At 48.5% G+C, this 22,578-nt stretch overlaps 1 protein-coding gene across 2 annotated transcripts in view; it reads right to left on the minus strand.

Annotated features, from left to right (window-relative positions):
* LOC116948740 (parathyroid hormone/parathyroid hormone-related peptide receptor-like) overlaps positions 1-22,525 on the minus strand; it is a 60,017-nt gene extending 37,492 nt beyond the window's left edge. For both annotated transcript variants that reach the window (XM_076071728.1, XM_032965776.2), the window contains exons 1-2: positions 19,978-22,525; positions 7,175-7,277 (exon numbers count right to left, since the gene is read on the minus strand). In XM_076071728.1, coding sequence (XP_075927843.1) covers positions 7,175-7,277; positions 19,978-20,022 — 148 coding nt within the window. In that variant the 5' untranslated portion in view covers positions 20,023-22,525. The remainder of the gene's footprint in view (positions 1-7,174; positions 7,278-19,977) is intronic.
* Between the last annotated feature and the right edge of the window lie 53 nt (positions 22,526-22,578).

Genomic DNA, 22,578 nt, shown 5'->3' on the forward strand with positions numbered 1-22,578 from the left:
ACCGCTTCCCGCCATTGTTTCTTCTAGTGCAATGCAGCAACTGGACCACATTGTTTCTTCAGGTGCGACACAGCATTCGGGCGTCATTTTATCTTTGAGTGCGACGCAGCAATTGGCCGCCATTAATTCTGCCGCACTGACGCCGCCGTTCACATCCGACTTTACGTCCAATCTTTTTAAACTTCATCGTCAGCCAACAATTCGCCCTTTCACCGTGGCTGGGGGAGATTGGTCGGCTTTTCAGTGCTGTTTTGAGGCGGCTTACGCCTCGGTGGGGTGGCCGCAGGAGGAAGCGCTCAAGGCCCTATTAATGGCGTTGGATGATGACTCCCTGGCCTCTTTCAACTCCATTCCAGCCGCGGATCGGGCGACGCTCCCCTTGGCGTGTGCTCATATGGCCACGATTTTTGAGCCGCCCTTTAGCGCTCGCCGGAATTCTTTCTGCGGAGGCGAGGGGAGGCCGAGATGCCTCTCGCCTTTTGCAGCGCCTTGTTGGCACTCGGACAGTTAGCCTACCCCAACATGGACGGTGCTGCGCTTGACTCCCTGACACTGGAGCGACTGCTTTCACTGGCGCGGGGAGCTGGGCGTCATCCTGTCCATCGCGGAGGAGGCCGACCTGTCCTCTCTGAAGGTGGCGCAAGGTATTCAGGCCCACCTCGGCCTGCGCCAGTGGCCTAGCGTGGCGGCGTGTACCGGGGACCTGAGGCCACTGGATGCCGTCACGCCACACGCGGATGAACAGGTGTGCGCTTTCATCGCACGCGACCAGTGCGGGAGGGGTGCCGGAGGACATCGGCTGGGACAGCAGTGGTGAGCGAGGGCTCCTCCCTCGCGTGGGCCTTCACCCACCGCATGCTTCAGATGTGGCCAGCCGGGCCACATTGCCAGGGGCTGCCGCAACGACTTCGAAGCCTTCGCCAGGACTCTGTCTTACTCCGCATCCACATTGTCCTCTTCCACAGGGCCACAGGTGAGTTACGACACATCATCCATTCGGCCGCTCCCCGCACCTCACCCATCTAGTGGGGATCGGGTACCTGATCGCCTTGTCACGACAAACCTTGTTAAATCTCACGAACAGTGTTTGCGGTCGGTCGCCGGGTGGCCAAAGGGCGTACACCAATGGGATGCATTTGCACATCGTGTTGTCGGAGCCGCGGCAGGTTCCTCCGCAGTTATTGGTCATATTCAAGGTGTTGAAGTACGTATTTTGGTGGACACAGGCGCGTCTGCCACACAGCGTTGGTCAATTGAGTCCGGTCAATGGAGTTTGCGTTGCTGCAAACGGGGGTAGTTTGGGCATTTTGGGACATATTATCGCCTCCATTAGAATTGGTCACATCGAATTGGTGGGTCCGGTCTTGGTCTCAAAGACATTAGCCGTGGCATGCCTTTTCGGCACGGATTTTTTTGGCCAGGATGCCCCTTAAGATCTTAATCGACTAAGGGTGTATGGAGATGCCATCGGGCCGCCGACTGAAATTTTTGGATTCCACTACTCGTTTGACTTCTGTGGCCGCCAGTGTCTAGGCTTTAATGCTGGTGCCCTTGAGGTTGCGGAAACACCTGCTATTGCCAGTGCCTAAGGCGGGTGTCCTCTTAACCCCCTCTAATTACTTGTCATGATCCTCCTTCTTGGTGGGTGCTCTGATGGTCGTGGCGGAAAGCCAAGAGCCCTTTTTTACAAATGTTAAATGCAGGTCCATCCAGGCCAGTACCGTTCTGGCGCACGCGACCCCTGCTCATTCAGCAGAAGACGCCGTGCCTGTTGATGGTCTTGTGGGTGGTGTTGTTGGGGCTAACGATTCTGACGAAGCATGGATTGACAGGCTTTGTGAAGAGAATCCGCTCTTATCCCTGGATGAGCGGAATTGACTTCATAGCACTTATAAATCAATTTGGCAACATTTTCAGTCAAGGTAAATTTGATATAGGCCGTACTTCCCTATTGTATCATAACATAGACACAGGAAATTCACCCTCCATTCGATTTAACTCCCATCGCCTAAGCCCTGAAGAGAAAATCATGTCCGCTTGGCTGTTGATGAGATGTTGGCGGACATCATCTCTCCCTCGAATAGCCCGTGGGGGCCCCCCATAGTTTTGGTTAAGAAACGGGATGGGGGTCTCCGGTTTTTCATGGATTTTCAAAAGCTAAATAAAATTTCCGTGGCAGATGCCTACCTGCAGCCCCGCATGGACGAATCGCTGGATGCTCTCTCGGGTGCCCGGTTCTTTTCCACACAAGACTTGCTCTCGGGATTCTGGCAGTTACCGTTAGATGATGATTCAAAACCTAAAACTGCGTTCCGCACACCTCAGGGGCTGTTCCATTTCAATTGGCTTCCTACGGGCCTCCATTCTGCCCCGGCCACTTTTCAACGTCTCATGGAGCTGGCCTTGGCGGGACTTCAGTGGGACTTGTTTAATATATTTGGACGACATTGTTTTCAGCCTCACATTCGACGAGCATGTGCAACACCAGAAATCGGTCTTCGTCAAGGTGCGTGCTGCTAACCTCAAACTTAAACCACAAAAGTGCCACTTGCTGCAGTCTTCTGTTAAGTATTTGGGCCATGTGGTAAGTGTATCAGGGGTTGGTACTGACCCTGACAAGACTGCTTGTGTTCGTACGTGGCCAATCCCTACATCGGTCACTGAGGTTCGCAGTTTTGTGGGGTTTGCCTCGTACTACCACTGTTTTGTCCGGGATTTCGCGACCATTGCAAAGCCACTCCATGCACTGTCCGCTAAGGGCCAGAAATTCCATTGGGGCAAAGAGGAGGAAGCGTTCATCATGTTTCGGTATTCCCTTGCTGACACGCCTCCCCTGGGTTACCCCGACTTCTCACTGCCCTTTGTCCTGGATACTGACGCCAGCGACACGGGCATAGGGGCTGTGCTTTCCCAGGTGGTCAACGCTGCCGAAAGGGTTGTAGCCTATGGCAGCCACGTGTCATCCTCCGCGGAGCAGCGTTATTGTGTAACACGTATAGAGCTAATTGACATTGTCTATTTCGTATAGCTGTACAGGCCCAACTCGTATATTAGGTTTATTGTCCATACGAATCATTCCGCCTTGCAATACTCCTTGCGCATAGATCAACCTTCCGGTCAGCTGTCCAGCTGGCTCGAAGTGTTGCAGGAGTATGCATTCGATGTTATTCACAGAAAAGGGGTACTGCATGGTAACGCGGATGCCTTGTCTCGGTTTGCACCAGACGGTGGGTGTGCACGTATGATGGGCTCTAGTCGCTGCAGGCCTGCTGCTGAAAGCACGCCTCAGTTAATGGCGATGGCCAGCACAGCTCCTCTTCAAGGAGTGCCAATGCCCGCGGATTGCGTAGTGGATGGTCCCGCCTACAGATTTGAGAATACCTCTGTTGAAATTGCAACGCCATATTAAATTGGACGACCATAGCACCGCTCCGGTGGCCTCCGCAGCCGTTGCCCTTCATGATGGCCTTCTTATATGATGGGACGCTGAGTTACACAGGTACTGTGTTGTGGTGCCCACAGTCCTCCTAGGTAAACTGACTCGCGTGATGCACAAAAAATGAATGCACTTGGGTGTTCGGAAAACTTTGCTAACCATCAAACGTGACTATTACTGGCCAGGCATGGAAGACGACGTGGCACTGTTCATCAAGGGCTGTCAAGATTGTGCACACTGGAAGCCTCCGGTTTTGCATGATTAGCCCCCACTGCAATCAATCAAGGTATTACGCATTAACAAACTTGTGGCCCTGGGCATTTTAGGCTCATTCCCAAATTCTCAGAGGCCACAAGTATCTCTTGGTCAGGGTAGAGCACCTTACCTGCTGGTCCATGGCATGGCCCTTGCATGATCAGTCGGCCACGTCCACAACCGATTCCTTTTTGCACGGCTATGTGTTAGACAAGGGAGCCCCGGAGCAGCTCCTTACTGACCTGGGTCGAAATTTTACTTCAAGACTGCTGAAAGAGGTCTGTGACCTCCTGGACACGCACGAGGAAGATGAGAAGTTTGCCCTACCACCCTCAAACCGATGGAATGGTAGAGCGCTTACATATCACCCTCATCTCCATGTTGTGCCACCAAGTGAATGCGACCCAGTCGGATTGGGATTAGTTTGTTCTGAGCGTCCTCACCACATATAGGTTGGCCCCTCATGCCTCAATGGGATTTTCACGTTTTTATTTCATGTACAGGATGGAGCCTGAACCCCCAATGCACATACAATTGGGCATGGGCCCATCTAAAAAGGGATCAGCTGTACCCACTTCCATGAAAGTCACACTTGACAAGTTGCGGGAAGCATGTGAGGCCTCTACAAACAATTCGGCCAACCAGCAAGCAGCTAATGAGTGGGTGGAGAAACATTGGGGATCCGGCCATCTGTGGAAAAAGGGGGATAAAGCATGGCTGCATTGCCCACATGTACCCATAGGGACGTCCCCCAAATTACATCGCACTTGGCAAGGTCCTGTTGAGGTCGTGGAGGTCCGCCGGTCACAGTGTGTGCGCATCCGATTTGGTCACCATCACTGGATTGTTCACCCATCCAGGTTAAAGAGATACGTGTTGCCATGTCCCGACGATCCATCCCCAAGTTTGGGGCGACCGGTGCCTGATGTGTCCGACGAGCCTGGCCACCAAGGCCAGGAAGTGGTGCATGAAAAGCTTTCTGTTCTTCCGCCCACAAGACCCCACCAATTAGCTCCCGAAGAGTCGCCCGCATCGTCGTCGGGAGAAAAACCGACACCCGAGGACACACCACCCTCGCACAAGCAGGATACTTCTCGTGGGAGTGGACCGGCATCACGTACATGGTCCAGAGGCGCTCTGCTCCGTTGAGCACCTCCTTCTGGCCCCGTAATCAACAGACGTCTATCGTCACCGACGGTGCGTTGGGCACCATGGACTGAGGGATGGAGGCCTACCTTTGTACTTTGCATTCTGCCCTAATACCCTTGTTATTACTCTTTGTTTTTTTTCGGTAAAGTCACGTAGGTAAAATAAAATAAATAAAAACAACTAAATTAAATCACAACATTTCGGAGGCTACACAAGCCTCTGTCTTCAGGTGGAAACCGTCACAGCAAAATTGCTGTATCAAGTGAAGAGAGCTCTAAGATACCCGAGATTATATACAGGTTAAGGGGGGGGGAGGAGCCAGGAAGGGCCGTGGGGGGGGGGGCTAAGTTAAGCTGCCTTTTGTTATGCTGCAGGGGATTAGGGGGGCAGAGAGGTGATGGCGAGCGGTTGTCGAAAACGAGCGCAACCAACTGGAAGAAATGGAAATGGCTGTACAATTATAAGGCAGCTAAATTTTGACTTGGTTGATGACATCTTTCCAATGATTGCTCAATTTAAAACCATCCTCTCGGTTGAAGTTGTGTCTATGCTTGTATATCTGGATGGCTTCATGGACAAATCTTTGGTAGTATCCGGGAGGTTTGCAGAGTACTTTGGTATCGGAGAAAATAATATCATGAGAACCCGCTGTGTTGAAACAGTGATCTGCTACAGCCGAATAATTCGTTCTGCCGTGTTTCAAATCTGATTTGTGCTCGCGAATTCGGTCAGAAATGTGTCGTTTTGTCTCCCCGACATAGCAGTCACCACAGGTACAACTCAATTTGTAAACACCGGGGTACTGTAAGTCAGGAATGACATCCTTTACGGATGGGATCAGATCACGGATTGTGTGTACTGTATTGAACCGGACCTGGATCTTGTGTTTGTTTAGAATTTAATAAAAACATTTGGTAACGCCTGCTATGTATGGCAACATGATGATTTGATGCAGTAATTTTGCTGTAACGGTTTCCACCTGAAGACGGAAGCTTGTGTTGCCTCCGAAACGTCGTGATTTAATTTAGTTGTTTTCATTTATTTTATTTTACCTATGTGACTTTACCGAAAAAACCAAAGAGTATGAATCCTTGCAGTCACAAAAGCTTCAAATATAGAAAAAAACATTGTTATTCCCTTGCAGATGGCCTTGCCTCCTCACTTCCAGTGCTGTTATTATTGTTGTAATTGTTGTTGATATTTTCTGGCTATTTGCCGTCCGCCCGCCGCGGTTTTTAATTATTGTTAGCAGCAGGGATGGCTGATTTTTTTATGGGTGGGGGGGGGGGTGATGTAGAAGAGTAGTGTGGATATCCCATGAGGGGGCGAGCGGAAGGAGATGCGAACAGGTTGAGAGTCATGTGGGCCCAAGGATGACGTACCATTACGGGTTACGGAAGGGGCTTTCGGATGGCACTTGCGAGAAGGTGGGCGGTACCAAGCTGGGGGGAGGAGCCACCCAAAAGGGTTCTTAAGGCGGACCCTGGGACGGGGGTGGGGTCGTTGTTGGGGGCCAGGGTAAGGAGCGGCTAGAAGAGGGTCTCCTCGTCCTGGGGCGGTGTTGGCTGATTCCCCGCACTGGGCAGACGAGTGAGAGAGCCGAGGGGATAGCCGGGGTAGGCTCTAAATAGTTACTAAGTGTCCGGGTGAAGGACCGAGACAGAGTGCACTTACAGTCTTACACTGGTGTGAGTGTAGGAAGACGAATGAGAAAGTGTTTAATAAACGGCAATAACCCTTATACTATTCCTCGTAATAAACGGCAATAACCCTTATACTATTCCTCGTCTCCGCATGGTTCTACTGCGCAACACAACTATCAATTATTTTTTATTTTACCAGGTAAGGCCCACTGAGTTGTATAGAAATTTTCAGAAGCGATCTGGCCACAAATGATAGCCCAAGGAAGTGGTTATTATCATGTGGAAATGTATAGCAGCTAAATACTCTAAACGCTTGATGTTGATTCTAAGTGTGGAGGGAAAAACCGTAAAACCCGCAGAAAAAGCCACACGATCACAGGGAGAGAGAGACATGCAAACTCCAAATATAAAGGTGCCAGGGGCGCGGTAGTAAACATCTCGTCACCGTGGTGAGTGACTGGTGAGAGTGGTGAGCACACACCTGGCGTGTGGGTGGTGAGGATGGTAAGCACACACCTGGCGTGTGGGTGGTGAGGGTGGTGAGCACACACCTGGCGTGTGGGTGGTGAGGGTGGTGAGCACACACCTGGCGTGTGGGTGGTGAGGGTGGTGAGCACACACCTGGCGTGTGGGTGGTGAGGGTGGTGAGCACACACCTGGCGTGTGGGTGGTGAGGGTGGTGAGCACACACCTGGCGTGTGGTTGAAGCTGTGGATGATGCTCTCGCACTGCTGCCTGGGGACGAGCAGCAGCAGCATTTGCCCTTCCTTGGTCAACACGTCGTCCGCGTCCATCTGAACAGAGGCAGCACAGACGCAGTGACACCACAACGGGCAAGTGCAAAAACCACCCGGCACTTGAAAGCCACGGGGACTGCGCCACGTCAAGCTGCGCGTCTACCCTGCCAGAGAAACCACCGGCATTGGTGCGAATGGAAACACCTGGCGAGTTACTCCAGGGATCTTCTCTCTCCGTTGGCGTCACTTATCTGGCTTGTCAGCCAAATCACAAGACAGCCCGCCATGGCAAGGCGTGCGTGTGGTGTGTTAGATGATCGCCAGAGCACAGTTGCGCGCTTTGATCGTGCACGTGTCAGCCTACAAGTCACACGTCAATGCCATTTCTTGCTTCAATGAGCATCGAGGCATTGATGCCTTTCTCCTGATTACAGCCGAGCTGAACCAGCAGTGGGAATTCCACATTGCTATGGCGGGGTGAGTATATTCATAGGACAAGCACGGTTGACTTCGCCACAAAGTGATACTTATTTTATCTACCCGGGAGGGATCATGGGCCGTGTCAACCTGCAAGCAGGATTTAAGCTCTCAACCTTCTGCACGCGAGCCCCTCTCTCCACCGCTGAACCACCTAGGCGGTAATTAGCCGACACAGAGCCTATTAGCGATGATTGTACTCCCACTGTGACCAATTACACCGAATTAATTACCATTAGCAGATTGTCAAACAATAAGCTTCTTGGTTTAACACGTAGGCTTTCGCGACCAATATTATTCATGATAAAGGTTTTTGGGTTAGATCGCGTTATTTATAAATGTGTCGTAACCTTCCACCACCCGACACGGCCAATCAGCAAAAAAAGATGTCACATTGACAAAAGACAATTAGTTCACTACTTTAGCCCACTGGTGTGTTGAAGAGCGAATCCACAACATTTACAGTTTGAATACGACGTTCCGCTGGTAATTACAGCCAGCATCATCGGGCAATTCACCAGAATGGTAAAGCCCTCACCTGCTCCCGGTCTTAAATAGAGCAGCAGGGTGACGTCATCATTTAACTCATTCAGGTACAGTAATTATATAATCGATTGATAATCAGTCAATGATTATGATAAGTAATGAGTTGTAATGTGTGTTATTGTGGATATATACTACGTTAGTAATCCGTTAATTAGTATGTGTTTCCCCTATAAGGAATTGTAATATGTATTATTTAATCATACGCTTCCAAGCCGCACTAAGCCTATAGCTATCAGAGCGATTAAAGTTATTTTTATTTCTCTCAATTCCAATGGATTCTCTAATTAGTCTTTGCCAGTAATTATTCGTTTTACACAACACTTCAACGTTATCAAAATCAATTGAGTGTCCTTGTTGACAAGCATGTTCTGCCACTGCCGACAGTTGTGTTTGAGATAATTTAATATTTCTTTGGTGTTCTTTTAGTCTTACGCTGATGTTACGTCGCGTCTGTCCAATATAGCATCTGCCACATAAACAATTAATCCGATATACACCTTCTGTTGATAATTTAGGTAATTCGTCTTTAGTGCAAGATAATAATACAGAATGAAAGCTTCCGTGACTGCATAAATTACTCATTGTTTTTTTTCTAGTAAAGAATACAGGTTTACCAAAAGATATTCCGAAACTTGCTGACCATTGCACCTGAATGAGTTAAATGATGACGTCAACCTGCTGCTCGATTTCAGACCGGGAGCAGGTGAGGGCTTTACCATTCTGGTGAATTGCCCGATGATGCTGGCTGTAATTACCAGCGAAACGTCGTACTCAAACTGTACATGTTTTGGATTCACTCTTCAACACACCGGTGGGCTAAAGTAGTGAACTAATTGTCTTTTGTCAACGTGACACTTTTTTTGCTGATTGGCCGTGTCGGGTGGTGGAGGGTTACGACACATTTATGAATAACGTGATCTAACCCAAAAACATTTATTATGAATAATAAGCTTCTTGGCTGAGTCGGTGCTGTCAAGAGTGGAGTCGGCTGCTAATTGTAAGGCACGAGTTCACAGGCACGTCATCAGTTCTCCTGCTGTGTTTGTTTCACCTGATGACGGTTGCTTGGGTTGCGATCGAAACGTCGTGATCTATTAATTTTCTATCTACGTGACTTTACCGAAAGAACCAAAGAGTAGACATGTCAAGGTGAACTCGGCCACCACCACCACCACCACCACCCCATGATCATTATCGATTGTAGTCATCACCACTGTGCTGGCGTCAGCGTCACATCCTTACGCCTTCACCATTCGGTGTGAAAAACGGCGGTTTATGTTATGGATAGACCGCGTCACGTCACAGGAATGTGGAATTTCCACCCAAAAAATGTAAACTGTGGAGCGGTGGTACAGTGGTTAGTTCGCTGCGATGACGAACCAGACGACCCGACGAGTTTGGTTTCCTGGCCACTGCTTATTCACACTGGTGGCAAGTGAGATCGAACTGTTCCGACACACACTGGCCGCCTTTGTCTCACCAGTGGCGATGTTTGCACTGCCCAGCGTGGTGAAGTTAGGTCAGAAACCCCGTTGCGTAGTTTGAATTCATATTTTAAAATCAGAACTGACAAAGGATTTGAGCACCTGACATTTTTTTTACTAAAGCTTCTGCATTTATTTTCCACAACAGAATGTGTTTTTCTCAATAAATAAAGCGAATGTTATTTATAACCTTATTACAACAAGCATCCAGCCGCTGACGTCTGTTATTACAGAACCGTGCACACACCGCAATATTTACCGCTGTTATTGCTGAGACATATGCGCGCACTCACACACTGGCAAAGGTCCCTGTATAACCTTTTAGACTGTTGGGTCAAGTCGTGTTAGTGTGCACATATGAATTCCGGCACGGCACACGAAGGAGTTCAAGTCCATCACCACGCCCAGCCACTTTTGTCTCCCTCGTGGCGATACTTGCATACACATCGCACCCGGTACTCATTTGAGACTGAGTCGACCTAGGAGAGGTCCAGGACCGGTTCAGATAATCGTCACTGGTGTTGGCGGTGAGCGGGATTCGAACTCGGGTCGCCGGGTTCGTATTGCAGCGCGTTAGCCGCTACACTACTGCTCCCCATACTCACACAAACGTAGCATTGCACTGAAGAACACACAGAACACACATTGTAACACACGTTAAGAAACAAGCACACAAACACACACAGACGCACAGTCACGTGCACACATTGGCACACGCAAAGACACGTATTCTTACAAATTTACACACACACCGACACACACACACACCTGCACACACACACACCTGCACACACACACCTGCACACACACACACCTGCACACACCGACACACACAATACAATAAATAGCTCGATGAGATTATGAAGGAGCCCTGGCAGATGTAAACGATTTGAATGTTACTCAGGATAGTATAAACTACCTTGCAAATACAAATATACACCTTAAGATAGATAAATATATTCATGCCTTCAATATGAATATACTTACTGTTTATTAACCTCCATATATTTCGCAAGTTGTGTTGCAATAATTACCTAACACACTCAAAGATAAATGTCCCCGTATATCCTTAACATACACAGACAGTACTTTGTGGCAAGTGCTGTCAGTGAGCAGCTCTGAAGGCCGGCACGGCACACGAGGGGGTGGGTGGCCAACACCACGCCCGGGCGCCTTTGTCTTCCTACTGGTGATGTTTTACACATCGCACCAGGTACTCATTTGAGGCTGAGTCGACCTAGGGAAGGCCCAGGACCGGTTCAAATAATCGTCACTGGTGTTGGCCGTGCGAACTCGGATCGCCGGACAAAGACCCCCTGTATAAATTTCGATTTAAAGCTTTCGTGACTGCAAGGATTCATCTTCTTTGGTTCATTCGGTAAAGTCACGTAGAATGAGAATAAAATAATAAATTGATAAAATAAAATAACACAATAATATTCTCACGACGTTTCGGCCACAACACAAGCGGCCTTCATCAGGTGAAGGGGACGAGACTGTCTGGAGGACAGCGCTGGAGTGAGAAAGCCACGCTGAGATCACGACCTTCAAGCTGTGTGAGAAGAAACAAAGCGTCTTGACAAAGGAAGAAATAAAGCGCCTTGACAAAGGAATTCCTTTGTCAAGGCGCTTTGTTCTTCTCACACAGCTTAAAGGTCGTGATCTCAGCGTGGCTTTCTCACTCCAGCGCTGTCCTCCAGACAGTCTCGTCCCCTTCACCTGATGAAGGCCGCTTGTGTTGTGGCCGAAACGTCGTGAGAATATTATTGTGTTATTTTATTTGATCAATTTATTATTTTATTCTCATTCTACGTGACTTTACCGAAATAACCAAAGAAGACCCCTGTATAGCCTTAACAGGCTGTTGGAGCAAGTGCTGTTAGCGAGCACCTATGAAGGCCGGAACGGCACACGAGGGGGTGGGTGGCCAGCACCACGCCTGGCCGCCTTTGTCTCCCCAGTGGCGATGTTTGCACAGCGCCTCAGGTACTCATTTAAGGCTGAGTCGGCCTATTGCATACACAACCTATATACACACAGACACCGAAACTCATACGAAGCACGGACACACGTACAGGCAGAGCTCGCCAACATCAGCAAAGCGAAGCACAAACACGGGCGCACGTTCACGCTGTGTCCTAACAAAGGGATGGGTGATGGCCAGGAGACAACAATCTTCAAAGGCGGCCCAGGCGTGGTGCTGGCCACCCACCCCCTCGTGTGCTGTGCCGGCCTTCACAGGTGCTACTCACTAGCAACACTTTCCCCAACAGTGTCAGGAAGATGCACAGATCCAGTGCGACATGCGCACCACATACACGGTAACACCTCCGATGAGTGCTGTTGGCTACGTACGATGACGTTCAACATACAAACAATACAGAGATGTAGTGACGTATATTGAGACACTACGGCATTTAGCGTTTGGTACTGACAGAAGAGTGGCACTGTGCATGTGAGAACCTCTCTTTGGCACCAGAGTATGTATGGCATGGAAGGGGGCCCTGGGGGGCATGGTTCTGGTGACTGTCAGAGAGAGGGCAGTTGAGAACGTGGCAGTCTGGGTGAGCCCGAGAGGGCACGTGACCAGGGCAGGGTAGCGAGGGGGGGGCGAAAGATGGCGAGAGGGACACGTGATGTGTGGCCCAGAACCTTCTGGTCGGATCCAGAAGGGGCGTGGCCGAGGGCGGAGCCAGGCCACGCTTAGGGGCATTAAAGGGAGGTCCCGAGAGCCGATCCGGGCTGTCTGTTGGAATGGAACCCGTCGGTGCTACGTCTCTTCGGTCCTTGGTCTTCGGTCTTCAGTCTTTACGCTTGGCATCGTGGGTTAGGCAGTGTGTTACTGACTGACCCGGTTATGGAGTTACCCTGTTGGGGTATGAGAATAAACGTGTTGCCTTCAAGTTCCAGTGTGTGCCACCGTGGAACCCACTACACATACACCATAAACAGATGTCAATTATAGAGAAGAGAGAGCCAGAGGAAGATGTAGCGATTGTGTTAGACCGGGAGTCGGCAGCAGAGGAAAAGGAGCAACCTCCCACCAGATGGAGGTTGACTGCAGGTTTTGACGGGCGGCCTTGAAGCAATGCACAGAGCAGGGCTGTCCTCTGCCAGAACTAGCACAGAGGCACAACTAATGGAGAGTCAAAATTCTCGTTGCCTTGCAAGCAAGTAACATACGCCTTGAGTGTCTATTACGCACTGGTTATTACACCCACATCGTATGCGCTCACGCGTATACATGCATACGCAATGCGGGGCGAGACATCATTGTGTAAAGAATAAAAAAAAACATTTCCATCTCACATTTTGTATCAAACGCAAACATGTGATGCATGCACAACGTATGCATAAATCATGATTCCGTGCAGTAAAGCATCTGTCATAGGGTCGCCTCCTTCAATTAGGTGGCACCTGCTTGGATGCTGCTTGCAATGTCTAGAATGTTATTTTCTCTGGCCATGCACACTGCAGAGACCCCTTCCCATGTTCAAGTTCAGGCTCAAGCCCCCCCCCCCCCCCCCCCGCTTCTCTTTTGCCTGTGACGGTCTGTCCCTGTGAATCATCTTCTTCGTGTGCACTTCCCCACAATATCATCTCAATGCCTTCTCTGGTCTGCAAAATTCCGCTGAAAATATATATAATAATAACGTCGTTCCATTTTGACACTACAATCTCAGCTTGTATTGCCGTACGTTCAAAGCCTTTGGCCGAATCACCCGTCGACTCAAGCCTCGATTCCCCTTCGAGGATCGCGCTGTCACCACCCTAGAATGTCACCCTGAGCCGTTAAGAACGCTGCTGGCGAACGGAGTGGAAGGACGCGGACGTCCGGAGTAATGAAGACTCCCTCGGTCGAGAAACAATCATCGCACCTCCTCCTGGCTTGGGCATCCCTTCTCGAAGGCACCGGTGTAAAGCACCAACAGCATCAGAACATCAACAGGCCACTGCGCATTTCTCCATAAAATGGGAAATTAAAGACAAGCTACAAGTACGAGTGTGGCCATGCAACACAAATTACGGAGCACAGTAAATCACAGACACCTGTGAAACGTCACGAGCTCTCTCTCTCTCTCCTGCAGCCCCTTTGGTCGTAGCCATCAGACCTTGACATTGGCATTTAGCTCCCGAACACATCGTGCCATCAGACGCTTGAATAGAATTTGACCAAATGTTACCAAGCTGCGGGGTGATGGAGGCGGTGAGCATAGCCAGTGGAGCAGAGGACAGCACAGGAATCGATTTTGCTGAATTGCCCCTCGACTGCACACCACGTATCCCCACATGAGCCTACATGCAACAGCTGTGCCGTGCACGGTAGTCCAGAGATGTGATGAGAGGGAGGATATTACGAATGGGTCGCGATGTGTATCCGGTGATAGAATGGCTTATTTTCTGACTCTGGTCAATCTCCACACACAACGCGCGCAGTCCCATCGCGTGGCATGGGCTAGAACGTTGAGCTGGAGCCGCGCGTGGAAGATGGGGTGACATTCCGTTCATTCACTCTGGTGAGAGCCATTTGAGACACGACCACAGCAGTCAATACAGATGTAATAACACTTAACTATGTTAAATGAATGTATGCACCTGCCGTATATTTACGTCGCAGAGATAAGGAAAGTTACTCTTTGGTTTTATTCGGTAAAGTCACGTAGGTAAAATAAAAAAAATAAAAGAATACAATTAAATCACGACGTTTCGGAGGCAACACAAGCTTCCGTCTTCAGGTAGAACAGTCACAGCAAAATCGCTGCATCAAGTGGGGAGGCTCTCATAGCCTCGAGCTTAAATACAGGTTAAGGGGGAGGGGGGGGGGGAGTCAAGTAGGGGACCTTGGTGGGGTGCGGGGCTGAGTTAATCCGTCTTTTGTTATGTTGAGGGTGTGGGGGATGAGTCACTACACGGGGGCAATGGAAAAGGAAAAAATATAAAAGATCGGCAAGAAAGTGCTGCACGGGGGCAATGAAAAAAAGAAAAATCGAAACGTTCGGAAAGAATATGCTAAACTATTAAACTAAACTATTAAACTAAGCTATTAAACTAAACTATTAGGCTAAACTATTAAACTAAACTATTAAACTAAACTATTAAACTAAACTGTTAAACTAAAATATTGAACTAAAGTATTAAACTAAACTGTTAAAGTAAACTATTAAACTAAGCTGTTAAAGTAAACTATTAAACTAAACTATTAAAATATGGTATTAAACTAAACTATTAAACTAAACTATTAAACTAAACTATTAAACTTAACTATTAAACTAGACTATTAAACTAGACTATTAAACTAAACTATTAAACTCAACTATTAAACTGAGCTATTAAAGTAAACTATTAAACTGAACTATTAAAATAAGGTATTAAACTAAACTATTAAACTAAACTATTCAAATAAACTATTAAATACTCTTTGGTTCTATTCGGTAAAGTCACGTAGGTAAAAAATAAAACAACAAAAATCACGACGTTTCGGCCACAACACAAGCGGCCTTCATCAGGTGAAGGGACCAGCCTGTCTCGAAGACTGCGCTGGAGTGAAACAGAGCCAAGCTCAGACTACGACCTTTAAGCTGTGTGAGAGGGATTAAGGTGCCTCGACAAAGGAATTAGCATAAAAAAATAGCATTTGATTGGCAGACTTAGCATGATGAAAGGTGTAGCACGCGGCAGTGCACCTTTAAGCTGTGTGAGAGGGATTAAGGTGCCTTGACAAAGGAATTAGCGTAAAAATTAGCATTTGATTGGCGGACTTAGCATGATGAAAGGTGTAGCACAGTGATTGGCACCGGCAGTGCACCAGCCTGTGCTGCGAAAGTTTGGGGTATCATTACTTGAAAAAATATACTGTACCAATGAAAATTAGTTTAATGTTTGGTTCGATTTAGAACATCTTTCCAGTGGTTGCTCAATTTGAAACCATCCTCTCGATTGAAGTTGTGTCTATGTTTGTATATCTGGATGGCCTCGTGGACAAATCTCTGATAATAACCGGGAGGTTTGCAGGGTACCTTGGTATCGGGGAAAACAATATCATGATAACCCACCGCGTTGTAACAGTGATCAGCTACGGCAGAAGAATTCGTTCTGCCGTGTTTTAAATCTGATGTGTGCTCGCGAATTCGATCAGAGATGTCGTTTCGTCTCCCCGATATAGCAGTCACCGCAGGTACAACTCAATTTGTAAACACCGGGGTACTGTAAGTCAGGAATGACATCCTTTACGGATGGGATCAGATCACGGATTTTGTGTACTGTATTGAACCGGACCTGGATCTTCCTCCCAACCCCCCGGCAGCAAAACAAAAAAGGGGTTTTACCCGTTCTTTTCCGCACGGTACAACACCGCTCCCCCGAAATCCTGCAGCATAATAAAAGGCTGCTTCACTCAGCCCTCCCCCCCACCCACGTCCCTTTCTGGCTCCTCCCCCCCCCCCTTAACCTGTATTTAAGCTCGAGGCTATCAGAGCCTCCCCACTTGATGCAGCGATTTTGCTGTGACTGTTCCACCTGAAGACGGAAGCTTGTGTTGCCTCCGAAACGTCGTGATTTAATTGTTTTCTTTTATTTTGTTTTATTTTATTTTACCTACGTGACTTTACCGAATTAAACCAAAGAGTATGAATCCTTGCAGTCACAAAAGCTTCAAATTTAGAATAAGGAAAGTTAATAATTTCCCCAAACGGTTAAATAAGATATCGACTCTACAAACGCATCCTTTCATTGCACAACTCAAAATAATAATGAGCCTTCTCACGCAGTAGAAACTGAAAATGACGATTGTGGTGGTGATGCATGTTGATAATGAATGTACGATGACAATTGTTGATGTAAAAATGTTGATGCTGATTAATGATTAGGGGCCGTCCATAAATTACGTCACGCACCTAGGGGGGGGGGGGGGGTCAGACATTTGTGGCGATGTGTGACGAGGGGGGGGGGTTTGAAAAAATATGACGTCACATCAAAATGCGCAACTTTAAATAAATATAAACAACACGTTCTACTGAATTAAATAGATATTTTAATGAATGTTTTATCCTACAACATCAGAGTGCAGTGCCACATTAAATACGCACTACAATGACAATAGTTTAAAGCGATTTGAAGCATGTTTTATTTTTTTTGGGGGGGGGGCAGAGCTTTGTGACGTCATATTTGAGGAGGGGTCTGACTTTTTGCAACGCCGTGTGACCGGGGATGGGGGGGGATCAAAAATCGTCCAAAATCGCGTGACGTCATTATGGACGGCCCCTTAACCGTGATACTGATTATAAATGATTATTGGTGTTATTTAGGCCTTAATTCTTCACTCGATATTTTCCTGATCACTGCCAAGTATGGCTTGTAGTAAGGATTACAGGTGTAAGGCACTACCACGACAGTATAAGGTACGCCTATCCAAAATAAACCTATATGATAATATCCGACATTCCTACAATACAACTCGCAAAGATATTCATGAAAAAGATCGATCCAGTCAAACGAGGACAAACCAAAGTGAGAGGGAAGTGGCCGGGTCCCAAATCGACTCCCAGAACCCCCTTCGGAAATTGAAGCCCTGGCGAGAACGACAATGATGACCAATGATGACCAATGATGACGAAGTTAATGAAAAATGCTTAATAGTCGTGATGGTTATGGATGATAACGGTCATGATGCATTAGCGATGATGCCGAATTATGAATGTTACGCATTGGCTTTTATAAATGATTCCTGTTGATGGTGTGAACGATGACCAATTAAGAACATTGAAGTTTTTACATTATTGACGATGTGTCTGCATTATTGACGACGTGTCTGCATTACTCACCTTGATGGAGGCACAGCACACGAAATGAGACAATGTCGCCTTCATACACCCGTCTCTCCACATAACCAACGTATACAACTAAACATTCTTTTTACACAATCCATGAACCCGATGGCCCCTGTGAGTGCATCATCTCAGCAACATTGATTCAACAAAATCAAAACTCTGGACCGGCCCCGACACGCAGCGTCTCATCAGCAGCAACCAACCAGTGGCGGTGGACAGCCAAGATGCCAGATGACATCGGCTCAGGGGCCCTTATCCTCAAGACACGGCTCACGGCTCGACGCGAAACTCGCGGGCACGGTAAGGCAACGAGAAACGAAAACGCAAAATGTGCGAGACGACTGAATGACATTGGGGAGTCCCGCCGCCTCGCAGTTCAATAACCGCGAGCGGCGACCCGCGACGCAACGTGAAGCCACGCTCAGCCGTCTCGTGCCGCCATTCATCTCACTCCAACCCCCCCCCCCCCCAGTGACCGAACCTCGGCCGTTGCGCCAATGAAACATTCCTCAGGGTGCCGAAGGGCTGCTGCTGCTGCTGCTGTCGTACGTGTGTCACGCTCAGCACACGAGACTTGCGATCCAAGGATCGCCGGTTCGATCTCCCGGAGGCAGTTGAAACAGTTTGCAGGTTTCTTTAATACTCACCTACCCACCTACCCACCCACCTGCCCACCTACCCATCTACCCACCCACCCATCTACCCACCCATCAATCTACCCATCTACCCATCTACCCACTTACCCACCTACCCACCCACCCACCTACCGATCTACCCACCCACCCACCTATCCACCTACCCATCTACCCATCTACCCACCTACACATCTACCCACCTACCCTCCCCGCTTATGTTCCATCCCGACAAATAAATGGGTAATTCAGATCGTCTAATCGCCAGGTCGTGTGTGGTGGGATAAAATGTGGGTACTCCCACCTCTTATGTGGGCCAGCGTAGAATAGGATAAATGGCATTGACGAGGGCTCTCGAGCTCCATCCGGTGGAGACCCTTTCGCCAGCAGTGGCGTGAGCGAGACATTGCAGGCCTGCGCCTTTACGTTGATATCAACACTCACGGAATAGCCCGTAAAGCAAAATAGCCCACACTGCGCAGATTCAGCTGAATGATCACGATAATTGAGCGTTGTTTGGTCACGGGGCGTGAGTGGTGGAAAATTCATCGCGGCTTAATTTAATCCGGATCTGTTTGAGTCGGGCACACCACATCCAGTATCCCTCTCGCTACGGGTGTGGCTGTTACAGATAGTCACGCCCCGCCAGACTCCCAATGCTCCTGGCCACACACAGTGATAAATTGAGCCTTGGTGAAGTCAAATTTTGTTGTGGAAGGACGAGAACGCCGACATTTGGCATAGTCTATGCTAAGTTATAGATAAAAAAAAATCTGAAAACTAACTAAAAAAACCACCACGCTAAAGTTGATTGGTTTCACCTAGAGGCAGGGCCAGCCTATGGTTCAACTTTGTAGCTCCAACTCTCATTCTAAAAACACGAAACACAAACGATCCCCAGGATCAGTGAGTCCAGTCGTAATTATCCTCCTGGGGGTGACGCCAAAGCCGATAAAGAGCAAGAAGGCAAAGCCCGACACCGTTTGCAGGAAGCGTGGTAATGTTGATGGTTACCGGTAGATATCACGGTGTGCACACTGCACCATGCGTCGAGAACGTATGAGGGGCTGTGTGTACGCATATCGTCCACGTGCATATTTACACACACACCAGCCTGGTGCGTACAGATAGTGGATTACCAACGACTTACAAGCACCAACAACAGCAACAAAACTCGGAATATTCGTTAGCCACGCACCGACTAAAGAGGACACAAAATAGGCAACGTTTTGGGCAATGGCCCTTGGCATATGATAGAGAGGACTTATCTTTAACTCGTTTAAATGTGTGCACACGTAAGTCTACTATTCTAAACAGTACTGTATCGTGCACTTTGTGCATTACTAGGGTGTAGCACAAATCCAGTGTAGTTTGTGTAGAGTACTGTGTGTGCAGTGTTTCGAGACATGCGTGCGATGTGCATTCGTATGAGTGGTGTGTACAGAGTGCTACGGGGAGCGGTCGTGTAGCGGTTAGCGCTACGCTGCGCTACGAACTCGGCGACCCGAGTTGCATTCCCGTTCACGGCCAACACCGGTGACGATTATCCGAACCCATCCTGGGCCTCCCCTAGGTCGACTCAACCTCAAATGAGTACCTGGTGAGATGTGTAAATATCGCCACTCGGCAGCCAAAGGCGGTCGGGAGTGGTGCTGGCCACCCACCCCCTCGTGTGCCGTGCCGGCCTTCATAGATAATGCTCGCTAACAGCACTTGCCCCAACAGTCGAGAGCTATCGTAGAGTGAGCATGAGGGCTGTGTGTATAGAACGGAGCACTGTGTGATAACGCACCTGCATGCTTGCTGCTGCTGCTGCTCCTACTTCAGTTGCATTCATGTCAGCCCACGTGTCTCCCCGTCTGCCTATGAATGATTATTACCATCTTAGTTCGATCAGTGTCTGTGTGTCAGAAAGTCCGTTCCCTGTTATTGACAGCAGTATCCATGTCATCTCTGGCTGTCCCTGTGTCGCGTGTCTGTCACCGTCTGTCCCCGTGTCGCGTGTCTCACTGTCTGTCCCGTGTCTCACTTGTGTGTATGTCTGTATCGCGTGTCTCACTGTTTCTGTCCCCGTGTCCCGTGTCTCACTGTTTCTGTCCCCGTGTCGCGTCTCACTGTCACCGTCTCTGTCCCTGTGTCGCGTGTCTGTCACCGTCTGTCCCCGTGTCGCGTGTCTCACTGTCTGTCCCCGTGTCGCTTGTCTCACTGTCACTATCCCCGTGTCGCGTGTCTCACTGTCACTGTCTCTGTCCCCGTGTCGCGCGTCTCACTGTCACTGTCTCTGTCCCCGTGTGCACGGCGCCCGATCTCGCGTGGCGCGCCCCACGGAGTGAGCGCGCGGACTTGCCGCCGCGGCTTTTGTAGAGGCGAGGCGACCCCCCTCGCTCACTCATTCATGCAGCAGCACGCAGAGCGCGCCAGCCACCCATTCAAGAGGTCAGCCCCATTCACCATCCAGTCCCGATCAATATGGAGGCCAGCCCCATTCGGTAGATTCCAGTCCAAGAGATCTACTACATCAGCCCCAGCTAACCAGCACTCATAACCGAGACCGTCACCCCGACACCCAGATCCCTCCACTGGCTCCCAATCCAACATCCTCCATGGGCTTGCCTTGCCCCCCCCACACACACCTCTCTGGCTACTCCCATCTCATCGCACGACTCCCCTCTAAGCAGTCCCTTTTTCGAAACCAAGGGCTCTGCCTTCGGTGGGAGGTCATTTTCGACTCCCCTACCTCCAATTTGAAACTCCCTCTAGCCATCTGTGCTGTCGACTTGCTGGCCTTGCTCACGTTGAAATTCTAGAACATCCTCTTTTTACGTGGCCTAAGGTTGTCTCGATACTAAATAAACCTCCTTGATCCGCAGGATGTACGTCCAGCTGTGCTACAGTTTGGAAATCCGGCTGACATTTTAGAAGCTCCATCAAATAAAGAAAAAACTATTCATTGGCATTGTATTGCAGACACCATCTCCATTTAAGAGCAGACCTATTCAGGACGCAAACCTTGGTACATTGTACCATATATCATTACCAGTCCCAGCCAATATACAAACAGTAATATTAAAAAACATTGGTGGCATCCAATGTATATTCTCAACCCTTGGCTTCCACGTCTTGCATCTCCCCCACCGCAGCACCGATGTTCCACAGCAGCCGTCAACTGCATGCAGCATTCTCGTGCCATCATCCTCGAGCTCTCAATTCTACTTGTCAAAAGTCAGTCTTCTCAAAGCTTCTTAAAGTTTCACGACTTACATTATACATTCCTGGCAACAATTTCTCTCCATTTAGAACCTCATGCTAATAGCAATTTTTCCAATATATGCTCTAATTCATAATTGGTCACCCGTTGACAGGAACTCCCTGCGTTGGCCTCAATTCTTAGAAACATTGCTACACACCTTATTTAAATTGTACGAGCAGTTTGTCTATCTTTTATCCCTCTTAACGATACCGCATTCTACACCAACCTAGTTTTGATTTAAATCTTTCGTGACTGCAGGGATTCATATTCTTGGTTCTTTCAGTAAAGTCACCGAAAGAACCAAGAAAACCAACCTAGTTATTTAACCCAATGTTTTGTTTATATTACATTTCGCACTGCATTAACTTATTTAAGATTACAATTGGCAACGCACAATTTCTCGGACTTGCAACACAATACCAATGTATATTACAAATTACAGGAAAATGTATGGCAACCTCAATATTACATTTTACATCTACTTTAAAAACGTAGCCGAGGCCACACACCCCAACGTGGTGGATTGCGTGCTCTTCAACCCTGGGTTCTGACGGGGCTTTTGTAGCCATTGGTGGCAAACTTCCCCGGTCGGGTTCTGCAAACGATGTCACCACGCCGTGCAGTGAGCGATGTCAAGTGACCCACATCGCCTGCTGCTGCAGCTGCCACGCGTCCCAGATTATTTTGCCGGAACGCAGATTAGGTTCAAATTTTCACCGCCACCACCAAGTTTAAGCACATTTTTACCTCTGACAAAGGCACTAATTCTTGGTTCACGCACAGCGATTCTAAAACCTAGCTATGGGAAGACAGGACCTGCATAGCTTCTGGAGTAGACTGCTAGGCAGGATTTCCGTTTTACAGCATTAGGAAACTAGAAACGAGTAAGGTGGTGGGAGCTACAAAATACTTTCATGAAACCCTGCTAAGACTGATCACAACCAAAGTTAAGAGTAAAGGACTTAACATGTACTTGCCAAGTCACCGCAGCATGAACAGAATAATACGTTAGCAAATTACAATCAGGTGCTGCATGGGACAATACTTGTGAAACGCCAACTGTACGAGTGCGAATATAAAGCTCGAAGCATATTTATAGGGTATTAAGCGTTCCATATATGTAACTGCAGGAAAAACAAAACT

The sequence above is a fragment of the Petromyzon marinus genome, chromosome 34 (assembly GCF_048934315.1).
Source record: "Petromyzon marinus isolate PM22_M1 ecotype Great Lakes invasive population chromosome 34, UKy_Petmar_22M1.pri1.0, whole genome shotgun sequence".
Taxonomy (NCBI): Eukaryota; Metazoa; Chordata; class Hyperoartia; order Petromyzontiformes; family Petromyzontidae; genus Petromyzon; species Petromyzon marinus.